This window comes from Lutra lutra, chromosome 7, assembly GCF_902655055.1.
Source record: "Lutra lutra chromosome 7, mLutLut1.2, whole genome shotgun sequence".
Classification (NCBI taxonomy): domain Eukaryota; kingdom Metazoa; phylum Chordata; class Mammalia; order Carnivora; family Mustelidae; genus Lutra; species Lutra lutra.
In genome coordinates, this window is record NC_062284.1 from 142,087,218 (window position 1) to 142,109,961 (window position 22,744).

Below are 22,744 nucleotides of genomic sequence, written 5' to 3' on the forward strand. Positions count from 1 at the left end.
TCTCTTGATTACCTCCAAAGATGGCACACTCACTACTTTAGTGAAGCAGAACTTCCTTATTTTGGGCAACAGCCAGCCTTCCCTCCTGGTCTAGGACTCTGGGTGGGTGGTGGCCAGGGCCTCCCCAAGATGTATCCACCCAGTCTAGCTGTGCTAAGCACTGGAGAGGCCGATGTGACCTCACCGATGTGACAGCCAACATCCCAGTACTTGAGTGGCTGATGGTCCAGCAGACCTGGGGGCTAGGCTCCCCAAGGGAGGATCTCAGCAACTAGCAGCTCACAGGGCTGAGAGCCCAGACTAAGTGCCGAGCCCCCTACGGGTGGTTGGGGAAGCTGTGGGTAGGAGGCCATGCCTGAGCTGGAGGCCAGGAGAAAATAGAAAAAGTAAACCCCTTCTTCTCTGGACTCCCCTAGAACGGGGCCAGGACTGTCACTGTGGGCCTGCAGCAGGCCCCTCTGCACACGAGTCCTGCTAGTTGGCGAAGGAGGTGGGCAGGCCTGGGCCTGGTCACCCCCATGCCCCTAGGACCATCCGTTACACGTAACGTGTGTGCACACCCATTTTCCAGGTGAGGAAGCAGAGCGGTGCCATCTGAGCTACCACAGGAATACAGAAGCAAGTGACATGTGAGTGCCACCAGGAAGCCAGGAGCAGGCCAGGGGGCCCCCTCGCTGTCCGTGTCTCTCATCTCTCCTGCGTAGCTCAGAACAGTGGCGTCTGCCTCTGCAGCCAGCACCACCGACCCACCCTCAAGGCCAGGCTCTGGTGACAGCAGGTGACAGGGACAGACATCCTGTCAATGGTCATGGCTCCTGGGAGCTTTTGCAGACTGTAGGTGGAGGGCCAACACTTCCACGGCAACAAGGGGACAGGTGCACAAGGCCCTGGGAGGGGAGTGGGACTCCGAGGTCCCAGCACCACGAGGCTGCCCCCTTCTTGGGGTGCTGGGTGTGGCCCTGACACCTGCTCACTGGGAGACCCTGAGCAGAGGCCCCACGGAGGAAGAGGCCGGAGAAGGGCCCTGGGTGCCCCCAGGACCCACACAAGCCCACACAACTACCATCACGGCAGCCTGCCTTCGCGAGGCTCCGTTCATTCAGGAGAAAGGAAAGTTCTATCAGGGAAATAAGAGACTTGGGGCCTATGTGGCGGATGCTGAGCTCCCAGCATTCGCCTGCTCGTGGCCGTAAGCCAGGGAAAAGCTCCATCTTGTGCCGACATCCCAACCGCCTGCAGCAGCAGGCCGGGATCCCGGCGAGGGTCTGCCTCCTTCCATCTGACAGACATCTTTCCCCAGCAGGCCGGGCGTGGGCACAGGAGGCGGACAGAACTTCTGCCACTGCCTCGGGACCACGACCCCACGTCTGACCCCTGGGAGCAGGTCTGAGCAGGCATGGGGGAGGCGGAGGGGGGCGGGCAGGACACCCACTGCCCAGGTAGCTGCCAGCCCCCAGATGCCCAAACACAGGCACTCTGACAACCTCCCCCTCTGTACATGTGGGCATGGGACCAGTGGACACAGCTATGGGGGGCCTCCCTTGTGACCCTGGGGTGCCCCCAGGCAGGACGGAGTAGAAGGGCCACCCCTCTGTGGCCTGAGCATGGGCACATTTCCCCCAAGTCCGCGGCCAGGTCCACCACTGGTAACTGGGGTGTATTTTCCCAATGGGACAATGTGGCCAGGACAGCAGGGGCAATGGGGTCAGGGACATTCCTGTCTTCATGGAAAAGAGGCCACAAGCAAGGCCCAGTTGGACCATAGAACAACCTGGCAAACAGCATCCTGAACTCGGGGCTCGGGTGTTCACCCCGCTTCTCCAAGGGAACCGTCAAACAACAATGGGACAGGGAAAGACTCACAAGGCCACTGACCCGAGGCTTCGGGTCCAGATCGTGGTCCTGGCCTCCACTCTGCTGTCCAGTGGCTGCAGCCAGCAGGACGGGCGCCTACTCCAAAGCCAAGGCCCCTGAGCCTTAACGACGGCCCTCACCACCCCCACTCCTCCTGGTGCCACTTCGGCCTCCGCTCCCGCAGCCCAGCCCCCACCCCATCCCCAACCCACACCAGGCCCCCGTGGAATGGAAGGTGCCCCAGACCCGAGCCGGGTGAGACCCCAGCCCCAAGGAGCCAAAAGAGCCAGCACGATGGTGGCCAAGCCCTTCTGCCACACAGGACTGAAAACCATATAAGGTTCCCAAACCAGCCTTGCAATTCGATGCCTAGCTCTACACCTGAGCGGAGGCACGGTGGCCGCAGGGGTGTGGGGGTCGGGGGTGAACCATGCACTCTGCCCCATCCTGCTAGGCTGTGGGAACTGCCCACACAGCCCACGCAGGGGCGAGGCGCAGGGCAGCAGTGGTGGGGGCTATGCTCCGTGCCGGGGCCCCGAGCCTCCCAGCAGCCGCCCAGCGGACAGACAGGGTGCCGCGGGCTTCCGAGCAGGACAGCCAGGACAGCGGCGCCAAGCCTGCTGGTCGCCTAGCAACAGGGCCAGGCAGCTGAGCCCTCCCTAGGGTTGGTTCCCAGAGAAACGCTCTGGGCATTCTGGCCGCCACATATGGGCGGTGGGGGGGGGGGGGTATGGCAGGGGAGGGGGAGGGGAGATTAAGCCCAGGATGGGTACAAGGGAGAGAGAGGCTGAAGGGCCTGGCCAAGCCAGCTGGCCCCCCAGACCTAGTGCAGGGCTGACTGCAGCCTCCCATCCCCGCCCCACCCACACCACAGAAGGCCCTCGTCCTAACGGTCACGACCCCTCTGTGCCAGCCACACTCAGCAGGACTACAGCCGCCTGTCCCCCTGCCCGGCCTCCCCCGTGCACTGCCCTCATCCTCCAGCCTCTAACCTGCCATCCCTATGCTGCGGACGTGCTGGGGATGAGACAGAGCCTCATCTGCCTGTGGGCACCGGCCAGGCCCAGGAGGGTACAAGGTGCGCCCCAAACAGGACAGGATCAGGTGGCAGGAGCAGGGACGTCTCCATGTGGGTGACAGTGGGGGTGTGCCATCCACTTCCCAGCCTCAATCTGCCTGCCTGAGGGCCAAAACAGCCCCTTCTTCAGCAACTGTGCATTCCACACCATCTCTGGGACAAGGCCAGTGCTGGCCCCAAGAGCTCACAGACCATCGGGGGACACCCCAAGGCCATGGAGCAAGGATTAGGTCCATGACCCCAAAGTTCCAGGGGATGCCTCGGATGGCTATGGGGCAGGTGGGCAGTTATGGGAGTGAGGGGGGAAGGAAGGCCCCAGTCAGCTGGGACATGGGTGGGCCCTGGAGTGGGGGCAGGGGGCAGGGCTCATGCTGGAGCTCAGGGTGCAGTGAGCACTGTCCCCTGCCGTCTCCCCCCAGCCAGCCTACCTGTACGAGGGGCTTTTCAGCCTCCAGCAGCCTCACCTTGGTCTCCAGCTGCCTGATGTAGGTGGACGAGGGATCTGTAACGACACAAGTGGGGAACATGTTAATCGCGGCAAACTCGGTCTCCAGTGAGAGACCCACAAGCCTGCCTGAAGCCTCTGGGCCAGGGTTTCCAGGACCTGCAGGAAGGACGGGGGTTCCCTGCCTGTTCCCTTAGCCTCTGTGCTGCTTCACATCCAGAAAGTACTCCCTAGCATCCCCGGACGGGACACTCACAGCCAGGGGGCAGCGCCCAGCAGGGCATGGGGTCCAGGGAGCCCCCTCCCCAGCAGTGGGGAAAATGAGTCTGCTGAGCATAATGGGTCAGTGTCCGGGGTTCCTCTGCTCCCCCGCGCCTGACACACAGGAACGTCTCAACAATTTGCAGCCGGAGGAGGCTGTCCATAGCGCAGGTGAGATGCCATCCTTCCTGACGGACTCTAAGGACGAGAGCAGCCAGGGGCCGGGGCCCGGGCCAAGCCAGTGACGCACTCCCCAACCACGCACCCCCAGTTTCGGAATGCGGCAGGGTTCCTGAAATCCACCCTCCCCCACCACACTGACCAGTTTTACAATCCCATCAGACAGGCAGGCAAAACTCCACCACCCTAACTCCCAGATCAGCTTGGCCGGCAGAGGAGAAAAGCAAGGACTGAGTCACTCCAAGCCAGGCTGGGATGAGGGGGACTACCGGGGTGGGACCCGAGGACAACCAGGAGCAGAGGGGCCCGGGGATGGATGCAGACCACGGGGGAGGGAAGGCAAGGGGACCAGACCATCTTGGCAGGTGCAGTCGTGCAGGTGGGACATCAGGTGTGACGCATGGGGCACCTCCTGGCCTGGTCTGCAGCCACCCAGTATGGGACAGGCTAGACACCTCTCGTCCATACCAACACCTCACTGGAGCTCACGCGGCCCAGACAACGGCCTACACCCCCGTCCTCTGGGCCAGTCACGGCTCCCCTCCTGCACCCACCTCCACCCAACAGGACACAGAGCCCATTACACCAGTCTTTTAGCTCAGAAGTCAGAATTTCGACCAAAGCCACCTCTCTACACCGCAGCCTGGCGAGACGGACCCCATAGGACCTTGAACACACCGGGTGGGCAAAGGGGATGGGTGCTGTGCAAGGACACGCTGGGCTATCATGCAATGGCAGGAAAATGAAGACTATGTCCATCCCCAGCACACAGCTGACACAGCCAATGAGCCCAGGCCCTTGGGGACACGGATGTCATGCCCCTCCCACTGGTGCTCACCTGGCGGGCCCCCGCCCAGAATGCCATGACCTCACTCCACGGGGGCTCGGCCTGGGCCTCAGAGCTCCTGCCCATCGGGAAGGCCATTCTCTGAGGGCACCCCCGCTTTTGCACACAGGTGCCCCTCCGCCCAGTGAGCGACCTGCTGTAGGGCCCTCTGTTGTCCAAGGCCCCTCAGGAGCTCCGCCCACCCAGCGCTGGACCAGGCCCAGGAGCAGCAGCCCAGCCCGGGGCAGGAATTGGGGGAGGCCAGGCCCACCCACCAGCTGCTGGGGAATTACACAACTGGCTCCTCCCGCCCCAGGTCAGCAACCAGTCAGCACTCAGGAATGCCAGGCCTTCTAGAGAGGGAGAAGGGCCACTCCCCACCAGGCCTGCCACCCTCAGCCTCGGGGATGGCACTGGTAAGGACCTGGCAGCTGGACTAGGGGGCGGGGGGTTCCAGGGAACCCCCCACAGCAGGGGGCTGTGCCCCCCAAACCACCTCGCTGAGCCCCCCAGCTCTACAGTGCTCCCGCTGACGGCCAGGAAATCACGGTTCGGAGAGCTGAAAGGGGCTTGTTCACGGCACAACTCAGGGCAGCAGGAGGTGACCCCAGGGGCCTCCCCGTTTGGACCCCGCGTGCACGCCTGGCAACTGACAGATCCCACCTGACCAGGCGGGGGACCCTGGCCAGCCCGGTGGCCGCAGCTGTACAAAGGCCTTCCTGGCACCCTTCTCCAGCCAGCGGTCACCCCAGTCCATGCCCCGTGCCTGCCTCCCCTGCCCACCCCAGGGCCTCCATTCACTCAGCCAGCCAGGACGGACAAACACTTCTTCCCACATCACTCCCATGAGAACACGCCTGATGGGAAAGGCCTCAGCGCTCAGGGTGTGCCAGGCACCCCCAGGCATTGGGAGGGAGATGGGGTGCAGCCTGGGTTCCCCACCTTTCTGGCTCCTCTGCGTGCTGTCAGCAAGAAGGGTTCCCTGGGACACCCACTGGGGAAAAAGGGCAAAAACGACCAAGATCCCCCCAGCTCTCTCACCTTCATACGTTAAGACAAGGAGACCCACATACCTAGCAGACCCCTGCGTGGTCTCCTTCCGGGTGGGCCCAGTAGGGGAGGGGAGACCCACCACCCACCTGGCAAGGGTCCAGCAGACCTCCCCACTCTCCAGAGGAGGAGGCTAAGAGGGATAGTGTCCCCCCCACTGCTGCCGGGTAAGCTGGGGAACCCCGGGCCCACCCTGCCAGACCCTCTCCCCACCATCCAGCTCCACCCCCCACCCCACTGTGGGTCAGTGCTCAGGACCCCAAGGGTCTGGCCGCTCTGAGCGGAGCTGACAGCACCGAGCCGTTGAGAGACACTGGTCCCAGAAAGAAGACAGGTTCCTGTGCACACCTCTCTCCGGGACGCTGCACAACTGCCCGGCCCTTGGACGCCACGACAAGCCACGCCCCCCACCCCACTCTCCGCAGCCCCCACCGTGGGCCCACGCTGCCAGGCACAGGAGAGGACCCAGGACAGGACAGGACCCATCCCCTCTACGCACCCAGGCCACTCACTCACTGCCCTGTGCGGCCACTGAGCCACAGGAAGGGGGGTCTACTGCCCCCCCCCCAGTTCCCTGGTACAGGGACAGTTCTAGCTCCCTCTGCCAATTTCTCTGGGGTCAACAGGGAGCTCCCAGCACTTCCCTTCTCGGTCAGACTGCAGCCAGAGTCGTGGACCAGACCGGAGTCAGCAGATGCACCAACCGGCCCCGGCACCCTCGCTGGGCAGCAGGCACGTCTGACACACCGCAGGTCCCATCAGAGCAAGGGGATCCCCCGGCCCCAGCAGGGTCCGCCACACTCCCCAGGATGGCAGTGAGGACAGAAGAGGGGGGGCCAAGGGCCGGAGCAAGGAGAAGGGGCAGAGGCAACGCCATGGGGGACAAATGACCCAACAACAGCCCACCTGCCCACCCACGGCCACCAGGGCCCTCGGGCCGGCTGTCCTCCCTCACAGGCCACATGCGGACACCGGCCGAGGGGCTATCCCTGCGCAACCCGCCGACTTCCGTCAGCCCCGAACCCCAAGCAGCTTCAGAGAACCAAGTCCACTTGAGACCGCCGGGCTTCAGGGGGCTTTGCAAACCATGGGGGCAGTCTGGAAACATCTTAAATCACCCGGTGCTTCCAATGGCAACCATCCTAAAGAACGAATTCTAATAATAAAGAAGGTATAACGGCCGCGGCCAGAAATGGAATTAACTGTTTGTCTGGGAGCAGCAGAGGGTCCAGCCGTCACTCAGAAGATGTTCAGGAAGGTTCTCCTCTCGACAACAGGGAAAAGCCTTCACACGCCGGTGGAAAGCTCCGGACCCAAAGCAAGAGGTAGAACTGCTCTTGACGTTTACAGATACCTCTGCGTTGGAGTGAATTCCAGAAGGAGGCACGTGGACATGTGGCTGGTGGTGCTCACAGGAGGGAACAAGGGGGTTTTTATTCACACCCCTTCTCGTTAATTTTCAAATAATCTATTTCCAAAATAGGGGGGAAAGTCTTTCTTTTATAGTAAAGGAGAAAAGATTAAATTACGGCAATGGCGCGGTGCAGGGCCCCCCGGTGACACCACGGAAGCAGAAGGGTGGCCAGAGGACAGCCCATTGGAACTCTCCCAGCTCTGCTCTGGGGGCCCCTCCCGAGGCCCAGGGACAGCCTGGTCTGCCCATACCCGGGAGGTGAAGAACATTTGGGGCTGCCTCCCAATTTCCTAGAGGGGCCTCCTCTCCTTCTGCCACATGCAGCTCCCCAGACCAGGCTCTGACCCCTGCCCGGAGCCCAGGAGCCAGACCCCAGGCTGCCTGTGAGTCAGAGCAGGTGTCCTGTGGCAGGGCAGGGTGGCTGCAAGACAGGCCTTCCGGGGGAGGGATAGGAGGCCCCCGAGGGCTTGGCTCCCTGGGAGGATGATCCTTCCCAGCAGCCTTGGGCAACTCGTGATCCCGCGGGGCGCCTTGGAGCCCCAGCCTCTCAGAGATGAGCGTGTAATTAAATTAATCCCAGGGTTTGCAGTGGCGAGGAACGGGGCCCCAAGGGAGGCATGCGTCATTTCCCAGCTTGGCTGCTTGCGGAGAAAATGAAGGAGGTGACTACAGAAGGGACCCCAGGATGGGCTGGCCAATGTGTCCCCTCAGACCTTCCCCAGGCCCCCCTGGACCAATTCTGGAGGACTCACAATCCAGCTTCCATCCGGGCCGGGGAAGAGGGTGGCAGCAAGGGGCCGAGGCAGGCAATGTTCTCGCTTAAAGCGCCGGAACATCAGCCCTCGCTTCGGCCTCCTGGAGGATCCTGTGTTCCCCGGGAAGGGACGAGGGCTGTGTAGCCCGGGGATGGGAGGGACTCATGGAGCCCGCAGGTCTGCGAGCTCCCCAGTCCCCCTGCCTTCTCAGAGGCTGAGTCTGGGGCCAGGTCCCATCGCCCCCTACTCTGATATCCTGATGGCCTCCTCAGGTAGGCAGTGTGGTCGCAGCCTCACCATTAGTCCTCATGGTAAGAACTTGGCAGCCAGAGCAGGTCACGCCATCCCATTAGCCCTGGAAACCCTCCTTGCCAACTCCGCTCTAGGCACGTAGTAGCCTCTTGTGTGGGAAAAGCCTGAAGACCTAATAGGAAGGCATCCTGCCAGGGGTCAGTCTCCTAGCCTACAGGTTCCCGCCAGCAGCAGGTGCTCAGCCTGAAACAGCACCCACGGCCCACACAGAGCACCCTGACACGGGACTGCCAGAGACACAGACGGCACAGCGTCCTGGGTGCGAAGGGCAAGTGTCGCTCAGAATGTCCCTCGGCAGCAACAGTGGCCACACCAGGAGCCCACGTCTCCGTCGGGGTGAGGCGGGGGTTCGAGTCCACACAGGGTATGGGGAAGGTGACCCCGGAAAGCCCAGGTGCAGGAGTGGGAGGCAAGGCAGGGACCAGAAGGAGCGGATGAAAGTAATTCCATTCTGTTGGGGAGTTTGCGGGGCTCAGCGTTACCCCCCTGCACCAGGGCTCACTGGTGGGGAGGGGGGCGCTGCTCACAGGGGATGGAGGGGCTAATTCCCAGCACTGCCCCGTTGGGCAGTGGACAGGATGAGCTCCCAGGGTGGCAGGTGCCAGCAAGTGCCAGCAGGTGCCACGGGCCGTGGACACAGAAGCAGGAAGTGCCACGGGGATCTGGGCACAGTGCCAATCATGTCTGTCTCTCCTTAGGAGAAAGTACGACTGCCCCCAACCCCACCAGAGGAAGAGTGGGTGCTGGGGGGGCCGCACAATGACGCACAGTGACACACAGGGCCTGACCCTCCAGCTGCTTCCCCTTCTAAGCCCCCTCCCGCTGAGCGAGGCTGCCCACAGGGTCCTGGGGACAGGCAGGCTTTGTGGCAGTTTATTAGCAGGACAGCCAGCCACACCGGCCTCAGGCCTCCTCCATGGGGGTAGCTGACACTTCGTTAAGAGAGGTCGACATCAGGCCGGGGGCTCCATCGGGGCAGACGGGACTCGTCAAACAAGGCCCCTTCATCATTCCAGGCTTCCATCTCTGTCCCCAAAGGACGGACATGATACCTGAAAGCATCTTCGTGACTCCTGAAAGCTGGCTTCTCCGCTTGCCTCCCTTCTCCCCCCGAGCCCCCCGCCAGGACTCAGCCCCAGAAGGAAGGCAAGTGTCCACCAGTACCCGCAGGTTAGGTCGCGGAAGTCAAAACGTCACGGCAGGCCTGGAAGGTGGGGCAACTTACAGACGAGGTAAACGAGGCCCTGGGAAGTAAAGGTCATGGACCACACAGGGGCCTCGCCTTCCCTCTGGCTCAGTGGCTCAGGGCAGCCCCGAGCTCTGGACAGCAGCAAAGGCCATACTTCCTGCGGCACCTGGTCCTGCTGGCCGATGCTCAGTCCCCAGGTGACTTCTGTCCCCCCAACCTTGCCCACGGGCCAGACTCAACAGATCTTGGAGCCGCCTGCTCCAGCTGCCCTTGTCTCTGACCCAGGGCACTTCTAGGTGTCCCTCGGCAAGGCCCCAGACACGGATCCTACAGAAGCTGGAAATGGTCCATCCCCTTAAAGGACTTAGAGAATGTTCTAACCCCAACAACTCCCTGAACCCTGGGCCTCTGCTCGACAGAAGCCCCTAGAACACTGAAGGCTCCTGACACAGGTGAGGAGGCAGGAGAAGCCACTTCCGACCCCAGGGCACTGTGCTCGCTCTGCCCCTCCCGGGAACCCTGCCAGGAGGGTGGCAGAAAGCCTGGCCTACAGAGGAGGAAACAGAGGCTCACAGAGGGAATGGCTCTGCCCAAGCTCATAGAGCCGGTTCCCGGCAGGACCAGCAGTCACACCTGCTTGCCCAAGGGCGTGGTCCCCCTCTGTGAGGATGCCTCCGCCCAATTGAAGGAGCCACGGGAATAACCACATTTGCTCCAGGGCAGAGAGAGCAGAGGTACAGCCGGGGGAGGGGGGCAGAGGGCAAGGAGGAGCTGACAAGGAGAAATCAGGGGCTCCATCCTGTAGGAGGAGGCATCTGAGCTGAGCCTTGAAGAGCACACAGGACTCTGACAGGCAGGTCGGGACAGTGGGGTGGAAGGCAAGTCTGAGCAGGGCACAGCAGGAGCAAAGGCACGGGGGTGGGACCGTGGCAGGCAGGCTCAGGAGCCTCAGAGCCGACCCCCATTAGCATCTGCTTCCTGGCACGCGCTGTGGCCCTAGAGATGTGGGTTGAACGTGAGACACGTATTATTTATGGAGAAGACAAGGGGGCTGAGGGAGGCATATCAGGGGAACATCAGATTCCCAGGAGGATGCCTCCAGGGGTGGCCACACCGAGCCGGGCACCTTGGCCCCCACTGCCCCCTCCTCTGCTCGGCTGCCCACCCAAGCTGCCCACAGACCAGTACAGAGGTGCCTGGGCGGAGACAGCCAGTCACAAGCTCAACAGGGACTTGCAGGGCCCTAGACGCAGGAAAGAGTTCTCTCGCCCATGCGGGGTATTGAGAAGGGAACCCGTCCTCCCCTCGGCACACACAAATTCTACTGAGCATCTACTAGATGCCAGCAGGCACCGAGCAAAACCCCGACAGTACCCCACATGATCCTTGCAGCAAGCTGATGGGCTGGGCCCTGTTATCACTATCCTTGAGCCTCAGAGAGGTTAAGTACCAAGCCCCAAGTCACATAGTAAAAACACTGCCCGGCAGCCGCTGGGCCAACAGGCTGGTACCCGGCCCGTCCATGCCAAGACAGGCAGGATCATGGAAACCTTAGATCCCACCCCAACTCAAGAGATGAAACGGAATGATCACAAGGAGCCCCACCCTCTCCATCCACGAAGGAAAGAAAATGAACGGGGGACGCTGCAAAAAACAATTGCATTAATGAAAACGGGGAGCTCTCAGCCTCTCCTGAAACCCATGGCCGTCCCCTGGCTACCTAGCTGCCCCTTTGCGGGCTCCATGCGAAGCCCCAGGGACCCCGGTGGATCAGCACCCTGCTTTTTAGGACCTCAGGGGTGCCTGGCGTTTAACTCCAGGGAAAACTACAAGCCCCCCCCCCGACCATGCTGCAATCTCAAGGGGCTGTGCCCAGCTTCGCTGATGGAAAACGTGCCCACTCTGGATCTGCTTGGTAGCCCTGGTGTTCTCGGCCCAAACACTCAACCTCATCTCTCTGTCTAGTGCTTGGGAAACCTGGTCATTCCAAATGAAACCGTGCCATTGTTTCCAGCCAGAGGAGACGAGGGAAAAAAGAATCCCCTTCCTGTTAATTTCATGCCCAGAAATTAACCTGTGTGTGACCATGGCGGGCACTGTTAGTCTCCTCCCCCAGCAACCCCAATTCCACTCTGAATGATTGGAAATTACGGAGAGAGGCCAGGAATGGAAGTCTACCAGCCTGTCCGGCAGGGTCACCTAGCCACACAGGTCGAGTCACATGCAGCCCAGCGGCTCCTGGCATAGCTGCACATACCCTCCCTGGGGACTTTCTAACATCTGATCTCTTCCCCCGTGACACCAACTATATTAGACTCCAGGGGAGGCTCCTGGATGTCCATATGCATTTTAGATGCCCTCCACGTAATTCTAACACATGAGTGAGGCTGGGAGCCCCTGATCCATGATCTATGCTGAGCAGTGACTGCTGAAACCGTCCGCCTCTCAGCTCCACCTCTGAGGGACCCCGTCTGGCCTGATTATTAATGGGGGGGGGACTAAAAACCCCTGCAAACAGCGCCAAAATGCGGGGATTCTGACAGGGCTAAGGTACGCAGGACTCACGTCTGAAGTCGGCTGGGGGGAGATAAATATTTACTGAGCCCGACATCTACATGCCAAGCCCCTTGGTAGCAAGAAAGGGAGACCTCAACTAGTTTTGGGAGAAAGGAGGGGTTTTGTGTTTATCATTAGTTGTCAAGCAGATGTCTCCTGAGTGCCAGGCCCTGCATGATGGGGCCCACTGTCCTTCAGAGGAGGCAGGAACAGTGGGGGAGGTGCTGGCGGGAGCAGGACACCAGGGGACTCCAGCCATGTGCAGAGAAGGCAATGTGTGGCCCACGGGGACAGCCCAGGAAACTGGGAAAATCTAGGTGTGGCAGGGTCATCAGAGCCAAGGGATCCCTGTTCCCAGACACAGGGGAGCTGGAGGTAAGGCTGAGAGCTGTGACCCTGTGCATGAGAAGCAACACTGGGGCTCCAAGGCTAGGGAGCAAGAGAAGGTGGGGGGCTCCTGGCGGTTACCTCAGGCAGTAGCATCCCCTCTGGACAGTGCTTCCCTGATTCAGTGAAAACAAGAATAAATTATCATGAGCCAAGTGGTGGGACTGCAGGAGCGGTGACGGTCCAGAGAGCTCCGTGTGGAATGGACTCCATGCAAAGACGCCAAAGCCACGTGGTGGGGGACGGGGAGGGAGGAGAGGGGCAGACAGGAACCCAGAGAAGCTCGCACACCTGCCATGTGGCCCATGAGGCACTCTGCGCCCGTGGGGGAAAGACGGAGTGTCTCGTGAGCGGAGCTACAGCAACTGCCTGGCCACCATCGAGAACAAAATTTGATCCCAACCTCACACCACACATGGAAAGCAGCTCCAACTGGGTCAGAGAGGGCTACGTGGAAGAACAGATGGAAAACTGGGGCTTTTCTGACACAGGCTACAACATGTGCACTGAACCTTAACAACCTGATGCTCTAGGAAAGAAGTCGATCACAAAAGACCCCATTTGGTACAATTCCATGTGTATGAAATGTCCAGAATAGGCAAGTTCACAGAGACAGAGAGTCGGTCGGTGGTTACCAGGGGCCGAGGGGGAGGGAGACTGCGGACTGACAATGACTGAAAACGCTCTGGAATTAGTTTCGATGGTTGCACATCTCGGTGATTATACTCAACAATGCTCAACTGTCATATATATACAAACCATGTGAATTCTGTGTCAGTGCAGCAGTTATTAAAAAGAACAACTTCTGCTTCCAGGTAAAAAGGCTTTCTCCATCTAGAAGCAAAAAGAACAGGGGCGCCTGGGTGGCTCAGTGGGTTAAGCCTCTGCCTTCGGCTCAGGTCACGATCTCAGGATCCTGGGATGGAGCCCTGCATCGGGCTCTCTGCTCAGCGGGGAGTCTGCTTCCTCTTCTCTCTCTCTGTCTGCCTCTCTGCCTACTTGTGATCTCTGTCAAATAAATAAAATCTTAATAAAAAAGAAAAGAAAGAAATAAAAAGCACAAACCATCAAAGGAAGCACTGTCAGCCCCTGTTGCAGGAGCATCACAGCCGCTCCTGACAGCAAACAGATCCGTGAGCACCATCAGGAGGGCAGCGGCCGTCCGGGAAGGGCTGTGCGCAAGTCGGGCGCAGAGAGGACGGAGGGTCACATGGACAACACACAGTGCTCCTACGGATCAGTACGGGAGTACATGAGTACTGGGAGCAAAGTCTCCACAGAAGGTGAGTCACAAGGGGAAATGAGACAGCACGTCATCAGAGAAATGCAAATGAAGACAGGAAGATGCCACTGCAGCCAGGGGGCAGCAGAGAGTGCTACCGTGGGAACTGGGAACTCGAACTTGGCGACGGCAAGCACGCTGAAGAACCAGGGGACCAAGGGACGCAGGGTACACCCCCGGCGCAGCAGATCGGAGAGCCGCCCAGCGTGGCTTCAGGCTCTAGAAGCCGCACACGCCCCCAGGGAAGCCCGGCACGGGTGCGGGAGGACACAGGTACAAAGAGTGTATCCTCAGCACCCACTACGACAGCAAAAAATTGGAAACCACCTAAATGTTTTCCTGGAAAACAGGAAAAACTGGTTTCAACCAATAACAAAACAGTAGAGTTAGAAACAAAGAGCTAGAGGTACCGGGGGGGGGGGGGGGGGAGGGGCAGGTCTCAGAAGCACAGTGGGGGCAAATAGCTAAGGGCCATGTGTAGAAAGGACAGACATCGTTCCTACGAGGTCTCATCGTCACACGTGGTTCATGGACCTGTGACGGACGAGAAGTAAAAAGCTCTGCAGGAGAATGATGGGCACTGAATTCCAGGCTGGGTCTCTCGGGGGGGGGGGGGGGGACACAGGGGCCCCTCATCTACACCTGTGACACTGTGTTTCTCTGGAGCGGACATGTGTTCTTTAACAACCTGATGAAGGTTGGCAGTGGAATAAATAGTTGTCTCATTATTGTCCAAGCTTCTGGCTTTTTGTAGAATTCCTAACCAAAAAAATAATAATAATAAGTAATGCTTTTTAAGTAAAATGGAAAAAGAGCAGCACATTCCCCTCCCTGGCTCCTGGTGACCAGGCTGTCTCAGAAGACCCCCAAACGCCCCCGGCCGTGGGCTCCTTGGGGGCCATCCCCACCCCATGGGAGCAGTCCAACCTCGGCAGGCCAGGAGCCCATCGGGAAGGGAGGGGTCCCCAGGACAGAGAGGCTGAGAGGTGGAAGTCGCCCTCCTGCGCCTAGTTAGGGGACAAAAGCAGACCCCTTTGTCCCACCTGCTCTGCGGTCTCAGATAAGCCCCTTCCTACTAGGCCCCTGAGAAGTGGGGCGGGAGTCCCAGATGTCCCAGGGGGCTCCCTGGCAGGACAGGGGTGAAGCGACTCAGAACCCCTCCAAGACGGCATCCCTACAATTAGGTGGGGCAGCGAGGACCTGTCCAGTTAAATGACGCGGAGCTGGCATAGGGACAGCAAACCTTATTTCCCATTTCACATACAACCCCCAGCAGGATGACAATTGACTGGAGGGTCAAAGGCCATCACCACTCCCCCAAGTCCTGGGGAGGTGGCGCCCCTCCTGCCACTGGAGGGCCGAACCCCTTCCAAGCCTGGAGTTTGTCACAGAGGAAAAGAACCAGGCAGGCGATGCCAACAACAGCCACCGTGTGCCCGTGGCCTTGGCCACCGAGGGTCCTGCAGGGACGCGGCAGAGTGGTGTGCGGGAGGACCACAGAGGGGTCCCATCCCCGGGAGCTCCATCCATGTGGCCTTGACTTCCCCATGTGACGTCAAGGGGACTTGTTTGGGATAAAGATCACAGCCTGGACTAGTGACATGTACTCAGCAGATGAGCGTCCCCACAAAGGTGCCCACACCTAAACCCCGGAGCCTGGGAGCCTGGGAGTGACCTCCCTCAGCAGCAGGAACTTGGCAGAGGGGACGAAGGCTGTGGAACTCAAGGTGGGAGGGCCACCTGGCCCATCCTGGAGGCCAAATGTTTAAGCAGAGACAGAGCGTTCCCCGCCATGGTCACAGGGTGGTGTGACCACACACGGAAGGTGGGAGGGAGGCCAGCTGTGGGCTCAGAAGATGGGGAAGGGGCCCCGAGCGAGGACTGCGGGTGGCCTCCCCAGATGGAAAGGCAGGAAAGCAGAGCTTCTGCTCGGGCCTCAAGGAAGAGCACGGCCCCTGCCAACACCCAGACCTCAGCCCTGGCAACCTCTGGAACCAAAGACAACACGTCTGTGCAAAGACACCAACGTGGGGTGTCTGTGACAACAGCCCCAGGAGCCAAGAGTTGCGACTGTGACTAGCTGACTCACCCAGGCCCACGGACTCCACGTGTCACTTAAAAATAGGATAAAAACCAAGCTTGGGAAACTTGGTGAGGTCTGAGAGAGGAAAGGGTCGGAAAGCTCCCGGGACGGGGCCGGGCGCCCAGCAGACACTCAGTAAACCAGGCTGTCCGCTCCACGCCCCACACGCACAGCGTGACCTTGATGGGAAGGAGGGGCGGGCAGTTCCACGCCTCCAGGATGAGCCTGGGGACAGTGGCGCCACCTGGGGCCACGCCCACCTCCACGGGCTCACCCAGGCCCGCAGCCTTGTTCCCAGATCTCACCCAGGCTGAGGCGTCACCACAAACCTTAGAAAGTGGGGTATGAATCCGACTTAGCCCTGGGACCCTGCTAGGGTATTTGAAGCAAACAGAGTCCCCTTTGGTTATAAAGCCAACTGTCCTGCCTGCCAGGCACCTGGTCACCCCAGGCTGCTGAGCACAGGCCAGAGGGAGGGTTCCTCGGTGGAAGAGTGACCTCCCCCCGCAGAGGCAGAGACAAAGGTCAGGAGAGGAGGGAGACCAGCTGGGCCTCTCTGTAATCTCAGCTGTGTGACCTCGCACTAGGGCATCAACGTCTCTGAGCCTCTGCACCGTCCTCTGTTAAGGAAGGAGTGATGCCCCCCACGGGCTGCCAGGACTCTGGAATATGAGGGCCATGCCATGGCAGCTTGGGAACTTGGAGGGCGGTTGACGATCTCACAGGTCCTTCCACAGCCTTTCCAAGCACAACCTTGGAGTTCGAGTCCCCTCGTGGCACTTAAGCAAGGAACATCCCCTGAGGTCTGGGGGTCACCATCTCAGAGGGACGCCCCATTCTCAGAGCTATTCTTTGGAGGAAGCCCACACTGGGGGTCACCAGGGTGGCACCTGGTGATTCTGGGACTGTGTGCTGAGCACCTGTAGGGAGACCCCAGCTCCCCGCCGACCTGGGACCACCAGGGCAGTCTCGTTCCTGTTGCCCCATGGAGCTGTCCCTACTGCTTTCCGCCCAGTGGTACCCTCCCCGGCGCTGCTCCTCCTCTACCCCTCCCTGGAGGGCTGCTCGGCCCCACACGACAGCCCTCCCATGCACCTCTGGAGAGACCCCCAGCCCCCCCCAGCCTCAGCAGGCCAGGCCCCACCTAAACATGCAGAGCCCAGGCAGAGTCCAAAGCAGGGCTGCGTCACACACCAAGCCTCCAGAGGTCTGGGGACCATCAGCAACCCTCCCCCTCTTGCACCTTGTCGAAGCCCCACCCTGAGACAAAGTGGAAATCATCAATCTTTTCCACAGGGTCCAACACCCACCCGGGGCTGGGAGACGTGCCCAGGGAGGCTTGTAGCTGTAAGAAGGGTACACAGACACCCAGACACCTGCCGTCAGGGATGCGCTCAGAGCACTGGGGGCCTAAGCTCCAGTTCCGGCTGTGTTACCACTTGCTGTGTGGCCCTGGGTGGGCCCCTGCCCTCCCTGGAACCCAGAACACCCCTCTGGACAACGAGGAAGTTGAAAGCCTCCAAGGGCCCTTCGAACGCAGGTAGGCACAGGTGGGCGTGGAGGCCAAGGTGGAGGCCACTGCTGCGCGCCACCTGCCCGCACAGCTGTGTTTCTTGAAGGACGATGGGGAAAAGAACAGACCCGAAGGTCGTGAGACCAGGTGCCAGGGTGAGGTCAATGTTTGGTTACTAACTAGAATAAACATCCCTCGTCTTGCAGAGGAAGCTCCACCCCCCTCCACAGCCAGCCTCCCTCCCCTGAGCTGGTGAAGCCCCAGGAGGAAGGCAGGGAGAGGGGTGGGGCACGAAGGAATATATCATCACTCCCACAGGTGACAGGTGACAGCTGGCCACCAGGAACTGCCCCACAACCAACTCTAGGTCTCAGCAGAACAGCACAAGGCCTGGCAGGGGACCCCGAGGGGAACTTGGTTGGGGGTGGGGGTCAGAACAAGGAGGCCTTCAAGGTCAGCCTGTCCCAACCTCCCCTTCTGACATCAGGGTGAACCAGGGACCCCAAACTATTCACCCCACTTGTCTGAGGTCACAGGCCATCTGTGGCACGGCCAGGACAAGAGCAGGCACCCCAGGCCCCACAGTGACCCAATGAGGACATGTCAAATTCCAACCCCCTCTCCTCTCTGGCCGGCAGCCAGCGGTCTCTCCCAGGCAAGGTGACCATGACAATCCTAATGAGAGCTGGGGACTACAACCACGCTGGATAAAATAGAATCCCTGTGTCCACACTGATAAAAACGACAAGCACACACGCCCACGTGGAGAGCGAGGAGGCCCTCCTGGCAGAGGGCCGACCGCTAAGTATAGAAGGGAAGAGGGAGCCAGAAGTCACCGCTCACAGGCCAGAGCGGCACCCAGAGCAGGCCGGCCTGGCGGGCGAGGGTCCGGTGAGGACCAGGCACCGCCGTCTCAACGTGCCCCCATGGGTTATTGATGAGTCTCAGAGATCTACTGTGCTCGCCGTCTGGAAACCTCCAGAAACCGTCTGGAAACCTCAGAACCCGACAGACCAAGTCCACTGGGACCGGTGACGGCACACGCCAGGTGCTTCCCGACCGGACGAGCGATCCCTCGGCGTCCCCACCTGCGGTTTCTGCCCCAAACCCACACACACCGACTCCAATCGCAAGGCAACGTGAGACACACCAAACACCCGGCAAGTCCCCGCTCCTCAAAACCGCGGAGGTAACGTCACAGGACGGCTCCGAGGGGAAGAGGCTGAAGAGAGCACGCGGTGTGCGGCTTGGGACGGGGCCGGATCTGCAGAGCTCCGCGTCGGGCAAGCAGCGCGGGCACTCCTCCTGCTCGCACGGACCCCGGGGAGGTCGCCCGGTGAGTGAACGCAAGCGTTCGGTTCGGGAATGCAGTGCGCGCACCCAGCAAGGACGATCCTGGGCACCGCACGGCCACGTCCCCGGAGGTACCTGGGAGCCCCGGCTAGAGCCCAGACGCCAGCCACACCTGCGCCCAGCCCGAGGCGGAGGGCCCGGCATGGAAACCAGCTCGGGGACACGAGGGAGCAGCCCGTACATCAGGAGACCGTCCGTGTTTGTCCCACAATGGGTGAGGGTCCATAACTTCTGTCTGGCCCACCCGAAGGGATGTTTTGTCAACACTAACAAGGTTTACGAAGACCAAGGGAGGAAAGGGTCTGATGCTGCATTGAGCACAAAACTCAGGTTCCACATTAAACCTGTGGCGAGATGCCCAGCAGCCCAAACACTCACACCACCGTGGAGAGAACAACAGCTCAACTGGAGGGAAACCAGAGCAGGAGCTGGGGGACGGCGCTAGGTGCGTGTTTTGGTTTTCTTGCTGCTTTTCCAAACCCTCCTGTCTCTAGCAAACGCACATCCTCTCAGAAGCAATGAAATGCCTCGGTCCTCCTGGGAGCACAGCGTGGAGCTGCTCTTCTCCCCTTGCAAGAGCCACTCGCGCCAGCTGCTGCTGCCATCCCGGGGACGGGGTCCCGGGGGGCTCTGGGGGAAGAGCTGCCTCTCTGCAGACACAGCTGGACACTGCCCTCCTGTCCCCACAGCAGATGGGCGCACGGGGGCGGCCGGCACACGCAGTACGCACACCTGCTCAGGCATGCAGCGTCGGAGGGCTCTTAGCTCAGACAGGCAGCCAAGGTCAGGCCTGGGGAAGGATGGCCTGTGAACCCACTGAGTCTCAATTTTCCTATCGGTGAAACAGTGATGATCACACACCACACACACACACACACACACACACACGGCGGGATCACCGTAAGGAACTACAGCTTCCTGTTATAATTCCAGAGTCTTCCATCACACCAGCTGCCAGACCGGCCCCAGCACTCCTAATTCTGCCTCTCAGGACATCCAGGGGTCCTGCCTAAGCCCCTTCCATGTGGCCATTTAAACCCATCACATGAGGGTACAGAGGAGAAGCATTCTTGGAAGGCCCAGGAGGGAGCTCGGGGACTCAAGCACGCCCCGTCCCACCACCGGCCCCATGGCCAGAGACAGAAAGGGCCACGCCGGTCACATACCCCACAAGGGCACAGTTTGGTTAATCAATAGCCATGGCCCAGCTCTGCCCCAATGCCGGAGCCCATGGGAACCTGAGAAATCCCTTCTACAGGAAGAAACCAAAGTCAGGAGAGGAGCTGAGCCTCCCTGGGAGTCACAGAGCCAGGAAGAGAAATCAAGCCCCCACCCAGGGGGGATTCTAGCTGCACGGAGAAGGCCAACCCCACAGCCAAAGAGCCTACCAGGGGGAGAGCCATGTTCTAGAGAGCTACCCCCGGCTGGGCCAGGACCACATCCCACTGTGGCCACAGGCCAGAGCCCTCTATCCAGCTCCCCAGCACGGCCCCCAGAGAGCATCGGCAGCCTCTCGGCACTAGGCCAGCTGAGCCCTGGCCTGCCGCCCCTTGCCGTGTGGCCCCAGCCTGCACATGGGCTGGGCCAGGTGACCTCTGCTGTGGTTCTCCACTCCTGGCCGAGATCCTCCTACTACAAGGCCTTGCCCCCAATGGCCTGGCCCCGGGAGGGCTGCCCACACCTGGGCTGGGCACTGGGACAAGCATGGAGCGTTCCCCAAGGGCGGGATGCACTGTGGAAGGGGGCTCTGCTGCTCTTTTCCGCGCAGCACAGGAGCCACTGTCACCAAGTGTCCCCTTGGTGCTGAGGAGCTGCTCCATCACGTAACAAACGACGAGGTCAACCTTAACCATGAGACCAAGGTGGGGGCCAGAAATGGGCAGGTACCCCCCGACCGGCCGACTCTCTGGTCCCTTGGGACCCAAGGCCAGAAGAGCCTCTGAAAGGACAGATATGAAAAGACCCACCCCAGACCCAGAGCAGAGGCAGGGAGACCCATGTTCCCTGATCCGGAGGCCTTAGGGAGACCAGCAGGCCCCTCACCCCGCCAGTGGCCTCGGTAGAGCTCGACACATGGCCAATGGCTCAGGGGGTGGCTGGGGCCCTCCCACTGGAAAAATCAGGGCAGCATGAAACTTCGGTACCTACCCTGGACGCAGGGGCTGGGACACCTCGGTTGCTACCCGATGAGACTTCACTACAAGCAGGCAGACCCCAAAGTCCTCTGTTCGTAGACAAGGAAAGAGCCCCCACAAGCGTGCAGGGGCCCCGTCTGCGTGCCCAGCCATACCTGGTCAAGAGGGTGTTGGGGGATCCTGACCCTCGGCCTCCCAACCTCAGCTTCAGGGGCTCCAGAGGCAGCCCCACTATGGCGTCCCCAGTCGGTCACTTGGAGATGTGGCCCGCATCCTCTGTATAGAAGCCGGCGGTCACACGTTTGATGTGTGTGACTCCCGGGGTCCCCTCTCTGGTGCCCGGAAGCACAGGGCCTACACTCGAGCATAGGGAGCTCCCGGAGAGGGAGCCAGTGAGAGGCCCACGTGAGGTGAGGTCCTCCGTGGTCACAGACCCACAGCCCTGAGAGTGTCCCAGCCTCTGCTCTGCCCCCTCTCACCAAGTGAAGACCACCCAGGGGCTTCTGGGGGTCCACCCCCAGCCAACCACTTACCCCTAAACTCTGCCTGGGCCTGAGCCCACCCAACCACGGGAGAGAAGCCTCGAGCACCATGGCTGCTTGTCATGGGCTCAGAGGGGAGAGACGAGAAGGCTCAGTATACATTTCCTGGCACTGGACACAGTGCTAGATCCTCCGGACAATCCACAGGGGCCCAGCGTCCCAGGCCCACCACTACCTCCAGCCTCTCCACTTCAGGGATCACAGAGATGGGGCAGAGCGAACAGGCAGCAAGTCCACAGGGAGCCACAGTGTGAGGCGGCCCTGGCTGGGTCAGCCCCCCGCCCCAGCCTCCCTCCCAGGCCGGCAGGTGCCTCCCTTCCTCCCAGGGGAAGAGGACCCAAGCCTGCAGCTCTATGGGGAGGGGCGCTCACCAGGCGGCATCAGGGGCTGTGCCCGCCGAAGGTACATTCCCCCTCCCACCGAGACCCAGGGGCCCTCAGCAAACGGGAGCGCCCAGGGTAACTGTCTCATGGCGCCGCTAACGTGACAGGCAAAATTAAGCCTCCACGTGTTGGGATCTGAGCATGGGGACAGCATGAGCTTGGGGAAGTTACTCTGGCAACCGATCCGCACTGGCATGACTCCACGTCCCCAGCCTGGAAAGAGACTCGCTCGGGCAAACTGCACTGGGGGCCAGACGGGTCCCCCTGGAGAGGCAGGGTCATAGGGAGAAGCCCGGGGACCCACAGCTATCTCAGGGGCACAGACCCAGGCCCAGATGCTCGTGGCTGCCTCCTCCATGCCAGGCCCAGGCGTCACAGACTCAGAAGACAAGGGTCTGTCCCAGGAGCTCACAGCAGCCAAGGCTGGGGGGTGGGAGGGGGGCACCAGGCTGAGGCATCCACAGGCAGGGGTGGCCCCCACAGACAGAAGCAGCTTCCAAAGGCCCGGTGGGGCCCATCACGTGCCACACTCCTCCACAAGCACAGAATGGCCATGGCTGGGCCCAAAAAAGGCGAGAAGCTGCCTCAGACACTCCCGGGGGCCTTCAGAAAGCATAGCCCAGGCCGGGGACATGGAAGGGGCCTGTCTGGTCACGCAGGCACAGCTCTGGAGAATGGCAGTCTGGGTGGCAAGCTCACCATCAGGGCGCCCGGCCGGGTAAGGGGGAGGAGGGATGGGGGACGGGACGTGAGGGGAGGACACAGGGTCAGCTCAGCCCGGGGAACCCACAAGCTCCGGGCTCTGGGTCCAGCCCGGGCTGGGGCCTAGGAAACATCACTGGGAAGGAGGACAGGGGAGGCACGGACGGGGGTCCAGAAGGGAGGGTGGGAGAGAGAGAACATTATGCCCAGCCTCACCTCGTGATTGGGGCACCTGAAGGTCACTGGGCTGCTACTTGCTCAGCAGTCAAAGGAAGACCTCTCCGCAGCAGCGCTGGTGAGATGCCGTTCCATGTGCGGGGCTTAGCACCAGGCCTGAGCCCCAGCAGTCCGTGCGTCCCCTCCGTCCTCGCCCCAGTTCCCGGGGCCACCCGCGTGTGCGCCTTGGTGCAGATCCACCAACTGGGGCTCCAGCTGCCTTCAATG

The 22,744-nt window shown here is 61.0% G+C and overlaps 1 protein-coding gene across 17 annotated transcripts in view; it reads right to left on the reverse strand.

The window, feature by feature from the left end:
- CCDC85C (coiled-coil domain containing 85C) overlaps nucleotides 1-22,744 on the reverse strand; it is a 74,560-nt gene that overhangs the window by 13,749 nt on the left and 38,067 nt on the right. For 4 of the 17 annotated variants that reach the window (XM_047736746.1, XM_047736745.1, XM_047736743.1 and 1 more), the window contains exons 2-3: nucleotides 3,361-3,434; nucleotides 1,864-1,950 (exon numbers count right to left, since the gene is read on the reverse strand). In XM_047736746.1, the coding sequence (XP_047592702.1) occupies nucleotides 1,864-1,950; nucleotides 3,361-3,434 (161 nt within the window). The remainder of the gene's footprint in view (nucleotides 1-1,863; nucleotides 1,951-3,360; nucleotides 3,435-22,744) is intronic. The other 13 variants (XM_047736759.1, XM_047736756.1, XM_047736754.1 and 10 more) reach the window with 5 other exon arrangements.